Raw genomic sequence first — 19787 nt, 5'->3', positions numbered from 1 at the left:
AGCTGGGGAGGAGCGGGTTCTTCCAGCCAGCAACCTCATGTGCACGCACTCACACAGTCGCGGTTGAAGAAATAATGAGTTGGGCATGCATGCACAGTAACGCTCATGTAAAGCAGTAGGTATGCAAATTCAAAGGCAGAAACATGTAAACAATAATCCACACAGATATCCATTTCCAGAGTGCGTCCTGGAATATTCCAGTTAGTGCACACATGCGTATAGAGATGCACATGTGTGAAAAAAGGGAGGAAAGAACCCTAGAGACAAGTAAGACATGTTCAGATGCAATAAATAAACTATAGCTGCTTCAAAATGCACTAGCTCACAGCTTTCTGAGGCAGTGTACACTGCATTGTACTGCAACAGTATGTTGTGCATGAGTGAGAATGTTCCTTTTGGCATATTTCTGAGAAAAATCCTAACTAATACGTCAGGTTATGACTCGGTTCTGGTAAAACCATCAATGCAGATACTAAAGTTGTAGCGTTGTTGCATCAGTTTGTCACCGTTTTTTTGCATTTCAGCTTTAAAAAGGCTCATACAGAACAATAGAATGTGGCCATAAGTCCACATATTAGCTTGATCCAAACCAGTAAGTACAGTTTAGACTGCGACGGAACATTAGGGCCACAAGAAAAATAAAAAAATAAAATAAAATCTATCAATTTTATTATCAGCTCCTCAAGAATCTTCAACTAAAGAGATCCGGTGTTTACAACTTCTTTTAATGCCCATAGCCTAGTTATTGTAAAACAACGTTTACTAACGGAAATAGTCATTTTATTATTTGTGTAACCAATGCTAAATAAAGGACAATAAACTCTATGCCTTTTATACTGAAACACAATTTTTTTTTTTTCCAATTTTCTTGGTAAACAAACTATCGATTCAAAAATGTCAAACTGTAACATTCTGAATTCTCAACCTATAGCTCATGAAATTATACATTTATTAGTGTAAAATATTGACTCTTTTCCTCAAAATTATGTGAGTTTATTCTAATAAAATGAAGACATTTTTTATAATTATAGCAGTTTATTCTTGTAAAATTGCAACTTTATTCTCATACATTTTTGAAAAAGTTTCTCTTAAATGTGTTACTTTTATCTGATAAAATTAGGAGTTTTTTCCACATAACTTTATTCTTGTAAGTTACAACTTCTTATTTAAAAATTTACAAATTTATTCTTTGTAAATTATTGACTTTTTTTCCGATCAAATTTACAACTTTTTCTAAGAAATATACAACTTTTTTTCTCATATTTTTAGGACTGTTTTCTTGTAACATTAGAACATTGTTCACTTAAATTTAAGAATTTACTCTCGTACATTTTTGGATTCTTTTTTCTTTTAGATGTGTAACTTTTGTCTCATAAAATTAAGACATTTTTCTCATAATCTGAAAACTTTATTCTTGTGAATTATTGACTTTTTTCTCTTAAATGTACACCTTTGTCTTGTGAAATTATCATTTTTTTCTCATAATTTTACTACTTTATTGTCATAAATCTATTTATTTATTTTATGGTAACCCTAATTGTTTCAGACAGTAATTTGTTTAATTTCTCCAAAGAAAAACATAAAAGAGGAAGAACAGGTTTTGTATCAATCTGCTGGACTATCGTTAAACAAGCAGTGACAAAATGGACAAAAACCTCATTCTATGATATAAAACAAAGGTAAAACATAGCAAAAGCTGATTACATCAAAATATTGATCAAATATTCTGTCTATATACATACCTAAAGTTCCTAGTATTCAATGATTTTCTTATTTTTTTGTCAACAGGAAGATCCAGCATCCCTTATCCAATAAATGTAGTTTTATAATAATAAAAAATATGAACACAATTTCTTTCCTGCATGTTTTTATTTATAGTTTTACTTCTATTAATATAATAGAATTAAGAAAATGTAAGTTAGCTGATGATAAAGATGTGAGACGTTAGCATTGACTGTATATGAGAATTGGAGAGCGTGACCTCTTCATGTTCCAAACAGGAAGTACCTCCTGGTTCCAAGAAGCAAAAATCCCAAAAGTTGGTATTGATAAAGAAATGTTTTACTCTTTGATGTTTCTCTATTACCTGTTTTTAACACATTCTTGCTAATCGTATTTTTCAATATCGATATTTTTTCTTTATTGCAACTTATCTAAATTATAAACTGGCCAATCAGATGACTCGTTGAAGTACCTGCTGGCTCCCACGTCAGACTGACAGATTCTCCCAAACTCACTTTCTGCCTCCAACTTTGTCTGTATCCCCGAAAAACGGTGAATAGACTTCATTTGGTTGGTGTCAGAAATAATCACATTTCTATGAGTGATGACACGCTCACTCACTCCAGTTCTCGCATACAGTCAATGAGCCAACGCAAACACTGTACAAAGAACAAAAGCAATTTGTTTTTTATTTACAAACACAGCGGTTCCCACGTCACTGAAGCTAACGCTTCATCCGTTGTCGTCACCATCATTACAATGGAGGTTTTGTAAATTACGTCATTGGACAACGCCTTATGGACCGGAATGTTCTTATGGTCGCATTTCCATGGTCATATGCGTGTATCAGATCACTGCCAGTTACCTGATTTTCATGTGCAGGAAAAAGGCTTAATGTGTGTATAGTTATACCTAACATGTACTTTCCTCTGTGCTAAAGATAAAACAAAAATCTGTTTGAGGCACTGCAGCAACGAAGCCAAAGTCCTAATGGAGAAAAAGAGTGTAAGAATACAGAGTAAACTCCAATTTAAAAATGAAATATTAGGCATTTCAATATATGCTTAGAAATTTAAGAAACACATCAAAAAATCATCTGGCATAAACTTTTCAAACTTGTTTTTTTTTCTTTTAGATTAAAGTAACCCCTTTAACTTGCGTGTTCTTATTTTAAAATAAAAGCACTTAGGTCAAGATACATGCTCAAATACCTTTTATTTTTAATGTAAGATTAAAATCTGGATTATTCTGATCTTCTAACAAGAATGAATGAACAGAAATCAAATTGAGCAGATTAGTTATCTCTTTTGGTATTTTGCTTTTTTACACAAACATAGAAAAGCCGTGATAAAAAAAAAAAAACGAGTGAAGAGGAAGAATCAAATGGATTATTATAATCCACTTTACCTCAGAACAAAAGGTTCAAACAGCAATGAAAACACTACCATTAAAACACACATACAGTACACACAGTGTTTCAAAAAGTGTAAAACTGTGGGAGGGACCACCACAGTTTATCTGCATGCTTTGTGTCTTAATAGGAATGTTCCCTTGGGCCCGTCTTCCAGGCAGGCGTCCAGGCTTCTTGGTAACGGAGCAGAGGAGCGCTCTGCACAGCGGGACACAACCGATCGATGTCGTCCATCTCTAAACATATCCTATTCTCAGGACCATTTCATGATATCAAACCAGCTTTCCCTACGAAGATCTGATCATCTCCCATAAAGTTTGCTCTCTCAGTGGTGTATCATGTTTTCTAATTTGAGTGTTTTGGAAATGTTTTGCTGTTTTTGATTAATAGAAAACACAACTGCAACATGCATAAAGATATAACCGTCTATGGCGGCTAACAGGTGTGGAAAATAGGAAAAATTATTCCTACTTGGTTTCATTTGATTTCAAATTATCACCACTGAGTTTCAATTTTTCTTATTTTCTAATGATAATTAGGAATAGTTAAATAATTTTCTCTAAATCTCTCATGTAAATGTCATCCCTGTGCTTGAAACTTGCTATCCCAGCGTAACTCATAAAAAACCCAATCTAATAAAATGTCCTTTTTTTGTTATTAGCATGTTCTTGTGACATTGTTTTTATGATAGAGGGCATGTAAAAAGTAAATTAAAATGAAAACTGTTTTTCTGAGTATTTCTTAGAGTGGCCAAGACCTGCCATCTAAGCAAAAAAAAAAACCAGTGCAAACAAAAAATGCAAATAAAAAGAAAATGCTGCAAATAATAATAAAAAGATGCGGCTGCAAATTAAAGAAATGATGTTGTAAAGAAAAGAACCGTAATAAGAAACCGCTGCAAAAAAAGAGCTGCCAAAACTTGAAATGCTGCTGCACATAAAAAGAAATTATGTTGCAAAAAAAAGAACCGCAAAAGAAAAAACTGCTACAAAAAAAAAGAAAAGCCACTGTAAATAAAATAAACACTGCTGCAAATAAACAAATGGTGTAAAAAAATGTTGCAAATAATAAGTAACACTGATGCAAATAAAAAAAAATCTGAAAATAAAAAGAAATGCTGCAAGTATAAAAAAAAACAACTAATAAGAAACACTGATGCAAATAAAAAAAATGTTCTGAATAAAAGAACTGCAACAAAAAAGGAGACTCGGCTAAAATAAAAAACGCTGCAAAAAAAAAAAAGAAAAAAAAAAGCTGCTGCAAATAAAAAGAATTTATGTTGCAAATAAAAGAACCACAACAAAAAAGAAGCTTTGCTACAAATAAGAAAAAAAATGCTGCAAATAAAAACACATGTTGCAAACAGAAGAAATTATGTTGCAAATAAAAATATTAATAATCAATAACTTTTTGTATGAATATTAATATGAATATTCATTAATTTCTTTAATTTACAGCAGTGTTTCTTTTTATTTGTAGCATTTATTTAATTTGCAACATGATTATGCTTTATTTGCAGTTACAGTTTATTTGAAAAAGAGACTGAATAATAATTTTTAAAAGTTCTTTTTGTCAGAGCTAATAAACCATGATGGTCAAATGTTCTGTTTTCTGATGATATATTCATTCATTCATCTTCTTATCCGCTTCTTCCCTTTTGGGGTCGCGGGGGTGCCGGAGCCTAACCCGGCCACTGAAGGGCGAAGGCGGGGTACACCCTGGACAGGTCGCCAGTCTGTCGCAGGGTCTGATGATATAAATGTGAACAATAAGGTACAAATGAAAGCAGAAATCTGTTCAGCAACTTTACTGAACAAATAACATTTAAGAACAAAATATCATTTGTGAGTTTTACAAATTAAATTATTTAAAGATGCACTTTAATTATTGTTTTTAATATATTTTTTGTTTTTATTTGTCACTTTAATACCAAAAACCAACCAGCTAACAAAAACATACCAGTTCATGAAGTTTAGAGACTAGTCTTTAAGTTTTGAAACAAGACTAAAGGTTAGCAATTAAACTGGTTAGTCTGAAGTTATATCAAAAGTCTCCATAGCAACAGATCGAGTGATTCATAAAGCGTGTCGGCCTGTGAAATAAATTTCACACTTTATTGCACCAGAGTATCTACAGTGAGTTTGTTTGTGAACGCTGGAAACAAAAATAACCCCACGTTGACGGTCAAGACCACTGTGCCAAAAATGTTTTATTTTTTTATTTTAGATCTGCTTTGATTTGAGAGTTATTAAAATTTTATTGAACATTTTCAACTTTTTTTTATTACTTAGAGACCTATATTAAAAAAGAATCACAATGGGGGGCAAATATTATGTAAAAAAAAATCTTTGATGAAAAAATGTTTAAAGAGCTTTAAGCTGGTTATACATTAAATTGTGATGCATTTGTCCCTCCTTTGAGAGCTTTTTTTCCTTGTCCCTTTGGTCTAACATGGCACATAACTCATTAGCGTCCTGTCAGTCTGGGTTTCTGCCTCACATTCTTTGAAATTAAAGTTTCTTTTCTGTCAATTTCTTTTTTTCTGCTTAAGTAGATGAGAACTCAAACGGCTCTTTCTTAATTTTTTTTAAATGTCTTATTCTTCTCCATCTGTCCTTCTTTTCTTTCTTGCGAGAACACTTTCTACAGGAAGGCTCTCAGCAGACCTCCCACATTGACACAAAGCGCACACTTGTGCACGAACAGGAGTCGTGACTTGTGCATCTGTGTGAGGCCGTGCTGCTCCGAGGACGATGGACTTCTCCATGACTACAAACACATTTCCATGCATGCGCGGACACTTCCACATTAGCGCCCTAGTAAAAGAATAGGGAGGAGTGAGAAGCGCGAGGGAAACCAGATGATGAGGAGTTAGAGAGAACCGACTCTTCTACTAGAATGTCGTCCAAACAGTGCTCCAATCTTCTGAAATAGAATCAGATCCTCCCATCTGTTCACCAAACTCACTGATCCTTCTTTAATGCGACCCTCTGTTGGAGGAAAACTGCATCCACTTTGTCATTTGAGAGTTTCCAAGTCCATAAAAAGCTCTAGTTTATTCCGGTTTGTTTTTGTTTTATTGGTGAATCTTGTGCCTAAGAATGTTTGGTGTAAAGCTAAAGTTGATCTAATAATTTAAGCAACACAAACTTTAAACAAGGAAAACACTGATAGTTACATACTGTAGTTGTTCAATCGTTTATTTATAATTCTTATGACAAAAAAAACATTAATAAACATATAATGCTATTAATATCAGCGCAAAACTGCGCTGTCTGCTTTGAGAAATCCAAAGAGGAAACCGACCATTATTTTATTTTTGGATGGAGATCGACATAAATTCTCCACCAAATTGTCTAAAAATTAAGGAAACTGCGGTTCTCCGAGAAAGCCCCCCCCACCGACGCCACGCGAGGCGACAGTAAAAAGAAGACAGACACGCCCCCCCCGTGAGCAGCCGACCTGAAATCCAGCTGGATCAAACTTCTCCAAATAAGTTGTTTTATTATTTTGATAAGCATAATAAAGAAAATGTATGAGAAAAAAAAGAAAAGCTGGGAAAAAAAATGTAAAATAAACAGCAGTGTTCTTAGGAGAGAAATCACATTTTTCCAGAGAATTTTCAGTTTTTGTATAATTCTATGTGTGAACGCAACATGGAAAAATTACAAAATAAAGGTAATATCCGCTAGGTGAGGTTCTGCTGATTAAAATGATACCAAAAAAGCAACAAGGTAGTCTTTCAAATTGAAAATACAGAATTTAAAAGTAGACAAAATCTGAGTTTAAGAACCTATGATTCCAAAGGAATAAAAAACAATGTTTTAAATGTTCAAATTTGTGTGTGATTTCTTATTATGATTATTTTCAGATAAGTGGCTGGCAAATACTGTAGCAAAAAATAATAATAATTATACTAATGTCGATTAATCGCAATTCATTTTTTCAAGATTTGGGATTAATTAGTATTTTTTTTATTGATTCCCGTCCCTAATATTTACAAATATAATACTTTAGTTAATGTGCCACTACCAATAAATCCTAACATATTTGCTCCATTATCCATTGTTACAAAAGTTTTAAAAAAACTCATCTTCTGTCAACCAATTGCATGGATAGGTACTGTAGAGATTTGTTTGTCACAGAGTAGTGTTAGCAACATAACATATATTTAAAAAAAAATCAAGTTAAGTGCATCAAGTACTCATTACAGGGTGGGTTTATACACTGATTAGCCATTGCATGCTATAGAAAAAATCACAGTTTTACAAAATAAACGAGTTTTTTTTTTCTAAGTGGCCTCTAACATCAATCATGCTATTTCTTGAGGTGTATATAAATTATTGTAATATTTACACCTCCTGTGACTCAACAATATCTTGAGTCTCTACATTAAACCCAAACTAAAAGCTGTAATTACAAACAAAACTTTGAATTGTAATCCATTTAGGTGCGCTTCAAATGCGGCACCCAGATGATCATGAAAAAAATGGCCCATTCAAAGATCTCGAGATACCTACTTCAGTTAATAACAGTGTTCACTTGTCTTAGCGTTTCAAGGTCTTGCATGGTTAATGGCTGAAACACTGTCATCGTGGCGCTGACACAGTGGTGTGGTTAGTGCTGCCGCCATCATCCGAGTGCACTCAGCATCTTGTCAGTCAGCTAATAGGCTGCGGTGTGCAAATGTTAAGTGCCTCTTTTACTGACTTCAATGTCAGTCAAAAGTCATTTACAGATAATCTCTCATGGCAGCAGAGCTTTCAAATAATCATAGGATTGTGAGGGTACCTACTGTTTACACAGTACCCACAAATGGACACATTTGTAAAATTGAGCCACTTCACTGTGGAATACTTAACCTGTAGGAGTGAATTGGAAAAAATGTACTTTTCTTGTGTAGTTTTAAGTTTGTCAACTCCAACACTGCACAGGACTGAAAATTCAATATCTTTTATAATTCATATAATGTTTTGATAAAAAATTCTTCAAAGAAAACATGATCAAACCCAATATAAGGACTTGAAATAGTTTGTGGCATTAAAAAATATATTACAGCTTATTTTGTAGAAATTGTTGTACTTTTTATTTATGCATTTTGTATTTTTGCTGTTAAGGAAGTTTGCTTCCACCAACTCCTTCTCACGCAATAAATCAAACTCAACTTAACTTTAGTTGATAATCATTATACAGTATTTCATTAATTTAAGTGACCTAAAGTGGACAAAAATGCATTTAGCCAGCTACCAATTATGCAAATTTACTCACTTACAAAGATGAGAGAGGGCTGTAATGTTTGCCATAGATACTTTGAGAGACAAAATGAGGAAAAAAAATCATATTGTCTGATTTTTTTTTGCCCCACTGCCTTCGTGCAGAAATCCCTATTTATGATTATAAGATCATGGTATCATCTTCCTTCATTTTTGATTATTTTTCTTCATCGTTAAATCAATGTATGTCTTTATTTCTGAAATGACTTTGATGTGTTTGTGTGATTTCTTGTTTGAATTGTCTAGAATTGATGCTTAATTAACTTCTGGTGATTAATTTTGATTGCAGTGATTAAATCAAGATTTACAGTGCACTTATTTCCAAAAACTTAAACTGTGGGTATTCATCAATGATAAATATGCAAAAAAAGGTTGCAGATTTCAATGTTTGCTTTTTTTACCAGACGTAATCCAGTTAGCAAGTAGATTGTTTTTAAAGGTTGTCAAGTTTGCAAATGCTTTTTTTTTTTCCACACAAACCTTTAGTAAAGCCAGTACTTAGATTTTATGTTGATGCTGTGACTGTGATTGTCAGAGTCACAGCTACAAAGTTTTCAAAAATTTTGGGCAAAATTTTGTCAAACGTTTCCCAAACCTAATGTCAAATTAATAAAGTACTACTTTAAAGAGAAACACAGCGGTACCAATTAACCAACCTAATTGCTTAATGTAATTAGAAAAAGGAAACAAATCTCCACAGGCTCAACATCTGAGTGTTATCACCACTGATTTTTGCTTCTCATGGGGATTTCTTTGACCAATCTCATTGAATCAGATGTTAAAAAGTCAGATTTTATACAAAGATATTTTCATTCTGGTTAGAAGAATCTTTTGCTTTATTTGTATTGGTGATAGCTGAGTGTGGAGGGATATTTTTACACTGGTACTTTGCATTTTTAATAGAGCTCAATTCTGCACTTATTGAGATGTGTATTGGGCGCATGAGTCAACCCAATTTGGACCCATTACTAATATGGAAAATTGTTGAGTTCGGTCAAAATGCCTTTCCCATTTGAGCCTTCTTCTCAGTTTGCACAATCACATGGGTCATCTGTCCACTTACATCTATGCCTTTGATTTTTCTAGATTTCCACCTCATTTTTGTTTTGTGAAACTTCCATTTAGAGTAATGGTTTATAACAAATGTTCCACATTGCGTCAAATTCTATCCCAGTGTATACGGATGTGAAATATTACCTCTGTGAGAGCCTGGTGGATGAAATTTGCAGTCTCCTCTGACACCTCCCAAGGCGTCTTCTCATCCACCATGATGGCGTCCAAAGTGGCCTTTTCTATGATGACATCAAAGGACGCATCACAGAAGGAGAGCTCGCGCACATCCATTGTCTGCCAGGTCATGGAAGTACAGCGGCTGTACCTGGCGCTCATGGTCTCGATGCATACCGATGAGTAATCGATGTTGGTGATGTTGTGGTAGCCAGCATCGTACATATCGCCACTTAAGCTGCTGTTTCCACAACCTGAAAACATGCAAAGGGAAAGAAAACCCATAAGATGGGAGAGTTTGGCCCGTCCATGGCAGTTGTTGCATCGCAAAACCCAAGGTTTTTCAAACCGCAGGTTTTCATCTGTTCCTGATCCTATCATAGACTGTATATCACTGGACAGCCTGACTCCGCCCCCGTTCCAAATAGGAAGTACCTGCTGGCTCCAAGAAGCCAACATTTCATAGACTTCTATTGAGGAATAAACAGAGGTGTGGACTTGAAAAAAGCTTAGTCATGATTAACGAGAGTAGTTTCTCTAGAAACATGACTCAGACCAATTATTGTCGACTGGCTCCAAATGGTGGCGCCCGTATTGCTGAAAATTGAGACTAAATTGGCTTCATTTCACTAGAGCCGGCGGTAAGGCATTATCTATGGGTGACGTCACACCCAGCTTTGTCCATCTCTCTACAGCAGAGCTGCTCATTCCTGGTACTCGAGATCTACCACCATGCCTGTTCTCCTGTTCTCCCTGCACTGCTTGCTGCTGATTACCTGGACCAGGTGTGTTCATGCAATCAGAGTGTGGAGACATCTGATGGAGCTAATCAGCTAGCAGGACTTGGAGATCTGGAATACTCATGGTGGTCTGTGGTTATTTCTCTTATTCCTCCATCACTACAGAAAATTCAACAAGAGTATGTTAAAAAAAAACAAAAAAACATAATTTTATTTAAGTGAGTCTGTAAGGAGGAGCCATAGGGACATAGGACTGGCTATCCAGGAACTATTGATGACAACATCAATCGGTAGTGACATCTACATTGGAAGACATAGTTTTTTCGATGGCTGTGTCTAAACTCCCACTCTAATTCTAAACTACTAAAAAACTACATAGTGCAGGACTATCTAGTGTCCTAAATTTTAAAAGCAATTCAGAACCCAACTTCCTATTTTTTTTATATATATAGGACATCACAGATTTCACAAAATAAAAATCTAATCAATATGAACATTTTACAAAGTCCATTTGTTTGTTTAAAAAATACATTTAAACATGTTTTTTTTTGGCAAAAATTGTCTATATTCGCTAATGTAGTGAGCATCAATGCCCACTGGCTTTCTGCAAAGTCTTATGGGAAAATTCTCGATTTTGGAATGTAGATTCAGACAGCACTAGAAAATGGCAAACGTAATATAGAGGACACTATATAGTTAGAAGTGAAGGAATTCGGACACAGTCCACATCTCTTCATTTGGATGTATAAACATGGAGAGAGAGAGAAGTCGTGGCGGTAGGGAAGCAATTTGGATTCAGTCAAAGAATCTGGAAAACTTCACCTGCACTGTTCAGTACCTGGTATTTATCGGGTTTAACTGGTAGAAGTTTTGGCTAAATATATCCTGGATTGATTTTAAGTCAGTGAATTGGATCAAATTTTAACATTCAAAATTAACCAATATCGACTATTAATTGTATCCGCAACAACATACATTTGCTAAAATGAACGGTTACACCCCCAATAACCACTTTACACAACCAAAAATTATTTAAAAAAAAAAATGTCACCAGAGTGAGTCACGAACATCGAGCGGAGTTGAAATTTTGCTCTCCTCACATGGGCTCATAGAGTGAATGCAGTTTATGCTGCAGTGATGTCAGACTTCAAAAAGATTACCGAGGTTTCAACCTGTAGCTTGCTGCTGGGTGGCAGATGGATGAAAGCCGAGGATGGAAAATAGGAAAATGACAAGAGAAAAGTGAAGAGAGAATCTTGCAAGTGGCAAGACAAGATGAAAATAACCAAGAGAAGCCAACATCTCACCTTTTGGATCAGATGACTCACTGTGTAGATGCAGGAGGAGGAGGAGGAGGAGGAGGAGGAGGAGTGGGTGGAGAAGATAGGCAGACCGAAAGAAAGGAGTTGAGGGAGGACGTGTGGGGAACATATACACATATTAAGGCAAGGATTTTGTTGGAATCATCCCAACTTTAAGACAGTGATATCTTCCTTTTTAATGCACAAGTGCACATATCGGGTATCTGTCAAAGGACGTGCAGGAGTGTGATGGGTGGGGCTGTGACTTGGCACCAACACCCCGCTCGCAAACGTGTGGCTGCCGCTTGTTATCACCTTATTGCTTCTACTAATTACCAGCCTGCTGCAGCTTCACATATGTGCTTGTGCCCGTGTCTGGGAATGATTCAGTTAAAAGTCTCACACTACAACAACACACTGCTAACCTATTGAAATGTGTACATGCAGCGGGAGTTCTCGTTGGCGCCCAGCACATATGGAGAGCATATGTGTTACCAATGGTATCAACTCAAGCACAGATGACAGTAAATAATCTAAATGCAGGCTGTGACTAAAACATTAGGCATCAATATGAATAAATATTAGGTGAACCGCTTTTTTTACAGGTACTATTAAAGTCTAAACAAAATCATTTTTATTAAAAAAGCTTTAATATAACAGAGTCTGCTGTGTAGAATCTAAAATTATCTGAAAAGGACAATTGGAGACTTTTTTTCAGGCTTTGTTTGCCTTTTAATGCTTTTAGGTTTGTCATTACCAAGCTGGATGAATTAGGTTAAGAGCAGATGACTCCAAAAAAAAAAAACAAAAAAATCCTATATTTTATGGTCTCGTTCGACTAACTGTACATTTGTATAGTGATTTGCCATCTGTACTGTTGTGCGTGACAAAGGTTTCATGAGGTAATCCCACTGCACCCGTGCTTACAATAACAAAAAATCAATTTTCCTCAACTCTAATGTAAGAACTTAGGGATAAAACTTGAACTCATTTTCACGATCCACTTCAGTCCCTTTTCATTGAGTCTTTAAAATGGCTTGGTGAATGTTTCATGTAGGTAAAGAAGTATAACAAAAATCCCACTGTGAATAGCATTTGTAGTTTTTACACGCTGCACAGGTTTCAAGAAAAGTTCAAATTTTATGGCAATTGGACAATTTTTCGGTTAGCAGCCACTCGGGACATTTGGAAGTTGCATGGTGGGAGTCAAGTGACAGGCAGGTGGCAGGAAGACAGCAGCGCAATAAAGCCGTGTTTCCACTGTGGCTCCACCCCAGCAGTTGCGTTCTATTTTTTTATGTACCTACAACTGATGGGAGCCCTCAACAGGGACAGGTCAGAACTGTTTAATGGGTCCATTTTACAATAGAAACGCTCAACATACCAAACCGGAACAGACCGCTCAGCGGAAACAAGGCTTTAATGACTGATAGGAGGGTCTCCAAGGTCATGGCGTTGATTGCACCACAGCTATTGACGAACATTGTGGTTTCTTGGGAGGCATGTTGTTTAAAAATGTTCAAATTTGTAAATTGACAAGATTATAATGTGTCATATGATCAGAGTTACGAATGACCAGTGGTGCCGAACAGCTACAGATGGATCTACTGCAGCTACCAGCTGCAGTAGATCCATCTGCCACTGCCTTGTGGCCGCCTTTGTAATGTCGTCATACTGACGCCCGTCTGCCCCCGTCTACTACATTCATAACCACGTAACAATTTAAAAAATATATAAATCAGGTGGTGGTGGCATGAAATGCCTTCCAGCGCTCGGTGGCAGTTGTATTTGTCACCATAGCATAGGTAAATAACACCCAAACTACCTTTAGTAGGACAACTTTCAACTATTTGTTGGTTTTTCTAAATAAATAAATGAATAAATGAAGGGGCAGAAAACTAAGTTTTCTTCATTCTGATCCCTTTTATTTCCTCAACAAAAGATGCCTTGTGTTGTTTTAATGAATTATATTTATGTTTTTCCTCTGGAAATGAATAAAAATGAATTTTAAAAAAATGTTTTTAAAATTAACTTACACTTTTCAGAAAAAAACTACTGTTATTTTTTTCTGATCAAAAGCCCTGTTGCAGCTTGTTGTGGTTAGTCAGGCAGAGAAGCAGATATTTATGAGGATTAGGTCATTTCTTCCCCTCACACGTTCCCAAACACACCAGACACAGTTTCCAAAGGGTTGTCCCAGCACTGACAGCTATTTGCGACTGTGTTATCTTTCTCCTGCACTTTGCTCCAAATAGGAGGGTATCACATGCGGTCTTATTTTGGGGAGAGCCGAGACAAATATAGCTGCAAAGCTATGATCAAGGACACAACTCTCATTATGGGTGTGGTGTTTCAGCAGGTGATCTGGGAAAACTGTCTATGCAGAAGTGCGTCATTTTGTGTGTTCTTTGAGACCCACTCCAATTAAAATAATGTTTTATAACATGTTCTTGTGGCTTTTTTCTGATGGTGGAGGACATAAATAAAGAAAATCAATTGTTTGGAATTGTATTTCTAATTTTATTCAAGTCATGAATCAGGAGAAGACAAAAGATAATTGTTGCACCACTAAAGTGAACTTGGCGTTCTATAAGGGGGTTGTAAGTAACCAGAAGAGCATGGATGATGGTAAGTGGGAGCAGGCTTACTTAGCGCCACAACTCAGAGGCAAATTTCTAATTAGTCTGCAAAAACTGTGTCTTGATTTTGAAAAAATGGCATAATCATAATTTAAAAAACACAGGGAACTGCTTTTAACAAGTGTGAGAGAAATATGTGACTTATGCAAGCATTTATTAATTCATTTCAGACATGCTGTACTAGAACAATGGGTTTGTATTCTGTAATTTTTTTGTTCCTGGGAAAAGAAGCTGTCTTCTCGTGAGAATGGAAGTACCCTGAGAACACCTGCTGCCCTGCGCTGGGAAGTGAGTCTGTAATGCAACATTTTCTTGTGGATGATGACTGCATATCCCCATAAAGGGCCACACACATATTGCATCATTTTACTCTCCCTTTACTTTCAATTTGGAGAGGGAAACATACAAAAACTGAAAATATTATTTATTTATTGACATATACCTGTTGCTGGGATGATTGTGATGTGAATTATTTTGGAAAACTGCAAGTAAATATCCTGTTCAATCCTTTTAGGAATGGTTGATTTTGTACTAATAGATGATTTTAGCTTAGATTCCAGTGGAACTATCCTGCAGATAAATGTGTGAACCTAGAACATAGCATGTGTTTGTTCCATCAAAAAGTATTAGAAAGATGCTGCTGTTCAGCAAAAGTCTGGAGTCTCTTTTTAACCCAGGTGACAGTTGGGAGCATCCTAACCGGATTATCCATGCAGCAGGACTAAAGTTAGAGATGTCATATCACATTTTGGAAAAGTGAGCACATGATGGAAAAACTGGGTCTTGGTCTAAAAATATTTCACCCATATCACAACAAGCCTGCAAAAAAAAATCGATCATATGGATAAACAAGTAACCTGTTAGTATTTGTTTTTTTAATGTATTTGCTTTTTAGTAAAAAAAAAAAAAAAAAGCTTTGTTTTTAAAGATAACAGTTAAATATTTTTTTCAGATATATAAGGACTCTTATATTGAATAGTTATTTAGCTTTTCTTTCTAACTTAAAGCCTTAAATATTAATAACTTTTTAAATATAATTTTATTATGCCAGTGGATGGAGACTAACTAAACAAACAAAGTAGATTTAATATTTTTTGAAGTTTATGTATTTCAATTTTAGATTATGGAACAGAATTTTTCAAAAAATTATAACTTTTTTTTAACTGAATTTTCCTTTTTGAGCCGATTCTATTTTTTTTTTCTCCACAGTTTAAAACGTGCACATTATGTGGATTTATGATTTGAAATAAATGTGCAAATGTCTGATGACAGATGTTACAAGCTCCAGTAAACCACTGTGACAACCACACAGAAAACAGTATAAAAAATGACAGTGACTGATTGAAAGCAGTGAACTCTGCAAGTATTCTGGAGACAGTTAAGTTGCCCTCAACTTAAAGACAATTTGTTGGAAAGTTGACCTCTAAACTTCAGCAGGACGAGCATGTAAACAGACCAACTTTAGGCATCCATCTATGGTCTGGAGGGGTGTCTGGTGGGGAACCCCTGCGCGTGAGCCAGCAGTGTGAAATATCAAAGCGGCGGTCCGTGGGGAACGTTGAGCACAGCAGTGGAAACTCCATGACGTCAGGGGCATGCATGGGATTCCTTCACATCCCAGATTGGTATGGACACATTAATGGATGGAGGTTTTGGCCTTTGCTGATGAAAGAGAATGTTCACATGCACATTTAGCAACAACATCCAGTTCCACCACCCCCCCGCACATGCTGGCCGGGGCTAGCCTGGAGTAAACTGAGGCCATGATGACACTCTGCCAAGATTAGCTGCAACCGCAGTAAATGTCAACAAATGGAAAGCGCGTGTGAAGCCAGTTTGTTTTTCTGTAAGGTGGACATTAAGTGGTTGTGTGAAAGCGTTCACTGTGACAGCGGGTATTACTCATAGGAGCACATTTAAATAAAAGCTGGAAATGTCACATGCCATGCTGTTATTTGTTTATGTGTTCTACTACCATCTCCTGTTTTGTTCCTGTTAAAGTACAATAATATCCACTGCTGATTCAGTAGAATCACTTTGGGTCAGGGAGTCCAAATCCATTCCTCAAGGACAAGTGTCGAACTTGTGCTTCAGATGTCCCTGTCCTAATTTCTGCTGATTACCTGAATCCGATTTGCTTAACCAATAAGAAAACGAAATTTCAGGAGTAGACGATAAAAAAGGGAGGAAAAATAACTTTATAAGCTGGAATTGAAGGAAGAATGTTTCTGCAATTATGTGTATTTGTCCGTGTGTCTTTATATTCTTCGGAAGGGAACTTCAGATAACTGATAACTCTTATTGGGGGGTGACTTTATTAGAACATTTTTGTAAATTAGGAGCACATTTTTTATTGACAGGTGAGTAGGCCCAGCTAAACATATATGTCTATGATTTCCCCCAATTGCCAATTTGATAAAAAGTAAGACTTTGGGAAATGAATGGCCTATGAAGTTGGGATATAAAACAAATAACTATATTTGTTGAGTTTGAACGCTCTGTGGCTCAAAAGAGAAATGTGTAATCATCAGCAGGTTGCTTAGATTTTAATATGTATTTGCTATCATACCTTTAACATAACAGATGCACTGAACGTGTCAGGAGTCAGCGCTCCATCTCCCATCTCCTGAGTACTGACTGCCCTACATCTCCCAGCAACCCCAGCGCACAGTTCCTGGATGCAGCTCAGCTGTCTCCAATCTGACAATCACCCATCTGCTTCTTAAACAGCACACAGAGCCTCACTCAGTGCGAAGTATTGTTTGTACCACCCTGCCTTGCATTACTGAGCGTTTCTATCTGGACCTGATCTTCTGTTTCTGACCCTGCTTTATCTCAGCCTGCAGCCTGCCCTGACCCTCACCTGGACCCAGACTATTCTACTCTCTTCATGCTCGTGATTGACCTCTGCCTGTCTGACCCTGAATTAGCTTTGTGGACTTTTGGCTGTGCTTAGTTCCTGTCTGAATTAATACACCTGATGCAGGTGGAACCAGCTGATAACAAAAAAAGGTATATAAGAAATAGGGCTGCCACAAACGATTATTTTAATAATTGATTAATCACCACTTATTTTTTCCGATTAGTAGACTCATGCTCAAAGTGGATGTAACCTGCTAAAATACTAGTTAAATGCCAAATTAGCCTAAAAACTAAAAGAAGACTAAATTAGCCAAAACAGCTAGCATCTATCTGACATATTAGCTAAATTTCAAAATAGCCTAAAAAAAAAATCACAAATTAGCCAAAATAGCTAGCATGTAACTGAAAGGAAAAAAAACTAAATTAGCCAAAACAGCTAACATGTAGATGAAATATTAGCTAAATTCCAAAATAGTTTAAAAAAACCTTAATAAATGCCAAAACCGTCAAAAAAGCTAGCAGAAAGCCATTATAACTTTCAACTTCACTACACTATGACTCCATATAGCTAATATAAAGTAACGACTTATCGACTATTAAATTTGTCGTCAACTATTTTAATAGTCGATTAGTCGACTAATCGTGGCAGCCCTAATTAAAACCAAACTGAAATAAACAAAGGCTTTCAAGTTCCAAAATAAATATAAAAAAACGGAACACTAAACATCTAAACAACTGGGGGTGATGTATATCTCATGTGAGCTTGTTTACCTCGAGTCAGAACGTAGAGGAAGAGAGGACAAAATCCATTTACCAAAAGGAGAGCTAATAAACACAATCAAATAGATGCAAACATCAACATGCCATGTGGCGACTTAACCTGTAAAGGGAATCAAACAGTTTATAAAATTGGCTTTTCAGAGTTGTAACTACTCCGTTTTAACAACAGGGTTGTAAAATTATAGTGACACAAATATCCAGGATACAGAGAGTAAGGAGAGAAATTAGGGACAGCAGAGAGCCGCTAATCGTGGCAGCACAGGAGCAAGCTCCAAGTACGACATGAATAGAGGCCAGGATCTACCACACCAGGCAGGACTCCAAGTTCAAGCTGTGCAAAGACGCCCCTGAGACAATTCAGTACAGAACAGGAGAGGGTAAGATGCCAGCAGGCATGGCAAATATAGAGGCTTGCTTGGTGTGCAGAAACATCTGTGGTCTAAAAGTCCCAACATCAAGATGGGAAACACCTGCAAAGGTAGTTGAAAAAGCTAAGAAGCTTCAAGATAGTAGGGCTGGATGAGAAAAGGTGGTTATATTAATAGATGTAGCAATCCCAAGTAATAGAGTAACATCAGGAAGAAGAAAGATTTGAAGATTGAGAAATACAAAGTGCTAAAGGAGAACTGGAATAAGTGAAGGAAAAGGACTGTGGATTAAAACTTTGGGTGCAATTCGATTCATGAATTCAAGGATTACTGGATGAATTAAAACTAAAATATTAAACACCATCATTTATTCCTTTATTTTGAACAGATCAGAATCAACAAAACATAATAATAAAAACATAAAGATTTTGAAAGAAAATTATCACTTTAATAAATGTCACTCGAAGGTTTTTCTGTTGCTTTGTATTATTATTTACCGAAAAATCCTTAAAAATGTTTCTCCACAGTTCCTCATTCTCAAAGTTTAGCTGAGCTCCAGTAGATAGATGACAAGAAGATAGTAAATGAAGACACAATAGGACCTAAATAAAAATCACTTTGTAACAACTTTAGAGGAAATTGAACACACGATTTGTGTAATCTTCCTAAAGTGATATTCAAAATTTTCAATCTATTTTTTTTTGTAATCTATTTATTATTATTTTTTACAGATCTCTAAAACAAATTTCTTCAGAAATAATTTCAGTAAAGTGAAGATTTATTTACTTCCAGTGACAGTAGCATATGCGCTTTGTTTAGTTTATATATTTAGAGTCTAACATAATTTCTATTTTAGAACAACGAATACATTTCCTAAAGTGTATTTTTACTACCCCCCGTTAGTATCATAATCAGTGATCTTGGACGTCATATAGTTGTATTTTTAGAAATGGATTTGAAATTAATCTGAGAATTCAGACATTCTTAACAGAAAGAAACAATGATCCCATTACAACACTCTGGCCTGTGACCCCAAAACTGGGAGAGTTCAATGTTCAAAATCTGTGCAGGACCCTTATACTCCCAGGCCTTTGGTAGAGGGCCCAAACTTAAGGGTCTCAGAACACTGAGGGGGCGAGAGGGGAATTTATTTCATTTTCAAGGAGAAAAAGGAGAAAAAGTAAGGATGCAGGAATTATTTACTCATATTTAAAGCTTTAGAATCTTATAATAAAAATGTGCAGAAACTTGTGGTTTTTCTCCCTGACCTCCACTGCATGTGCACCAGATGTAGATACTCTTCAGTCAAATGTTTCTGGAGTTGTTTCAGATGCTTCACAGAAGTTGCATCAGCACGGCGGCCAGATGAAATCTATCTCGAAAGCTCGGCTTTTCCGGCAAGTTCTCCTCGCGAGTCTCTTCTTCTTTTCACTTACAAAAGCAACCTCAGTTATGTAAGCGGCT

General features: G+C 36.0%; 1 protein-coding gene across 1 annotated transcript in view; it reads right to left on the bottom strand.

Annotated features, from left to right (window-relative positions):
• ece2a (endothelin converting enzyme 2a) overlaps positions 1 to 19787 on the bottom strand; it is an 86812-nt gene that overhangs the window by 31154 nt on the left and 35871 nt on the right. The window contains exon 3 of the mRNA XM_024273259.2: positions 9604 to 9887. Coding sequence (XP_024129027.1) covers positions 9604 to 9887 — 284 coding nt within the window. The remainder of the gene's footprint in view (positions 1 to 9603; positions 9888 to 19787) is intronic.

The sequence above is a fragment of the Oryzias melastigma genome, linkage group LG17 (assembly GCF_002922805.2).
Source record: "Oryzias melastigma strain HK-1 linkage group LG17, ASM292280v2, whole genome shotgun sequence".
Classification (NCBI taxonomy): domain Eukaryota; kingdom Metazoa; phylum Chordata; class Actinopteri; order Beloniformes; family Adrianichthyidae; genus Oryzias; species Oryzias melastigma.
This window is presented reverse-complemented; position numbering and strand designations above follow the sequence as displayed.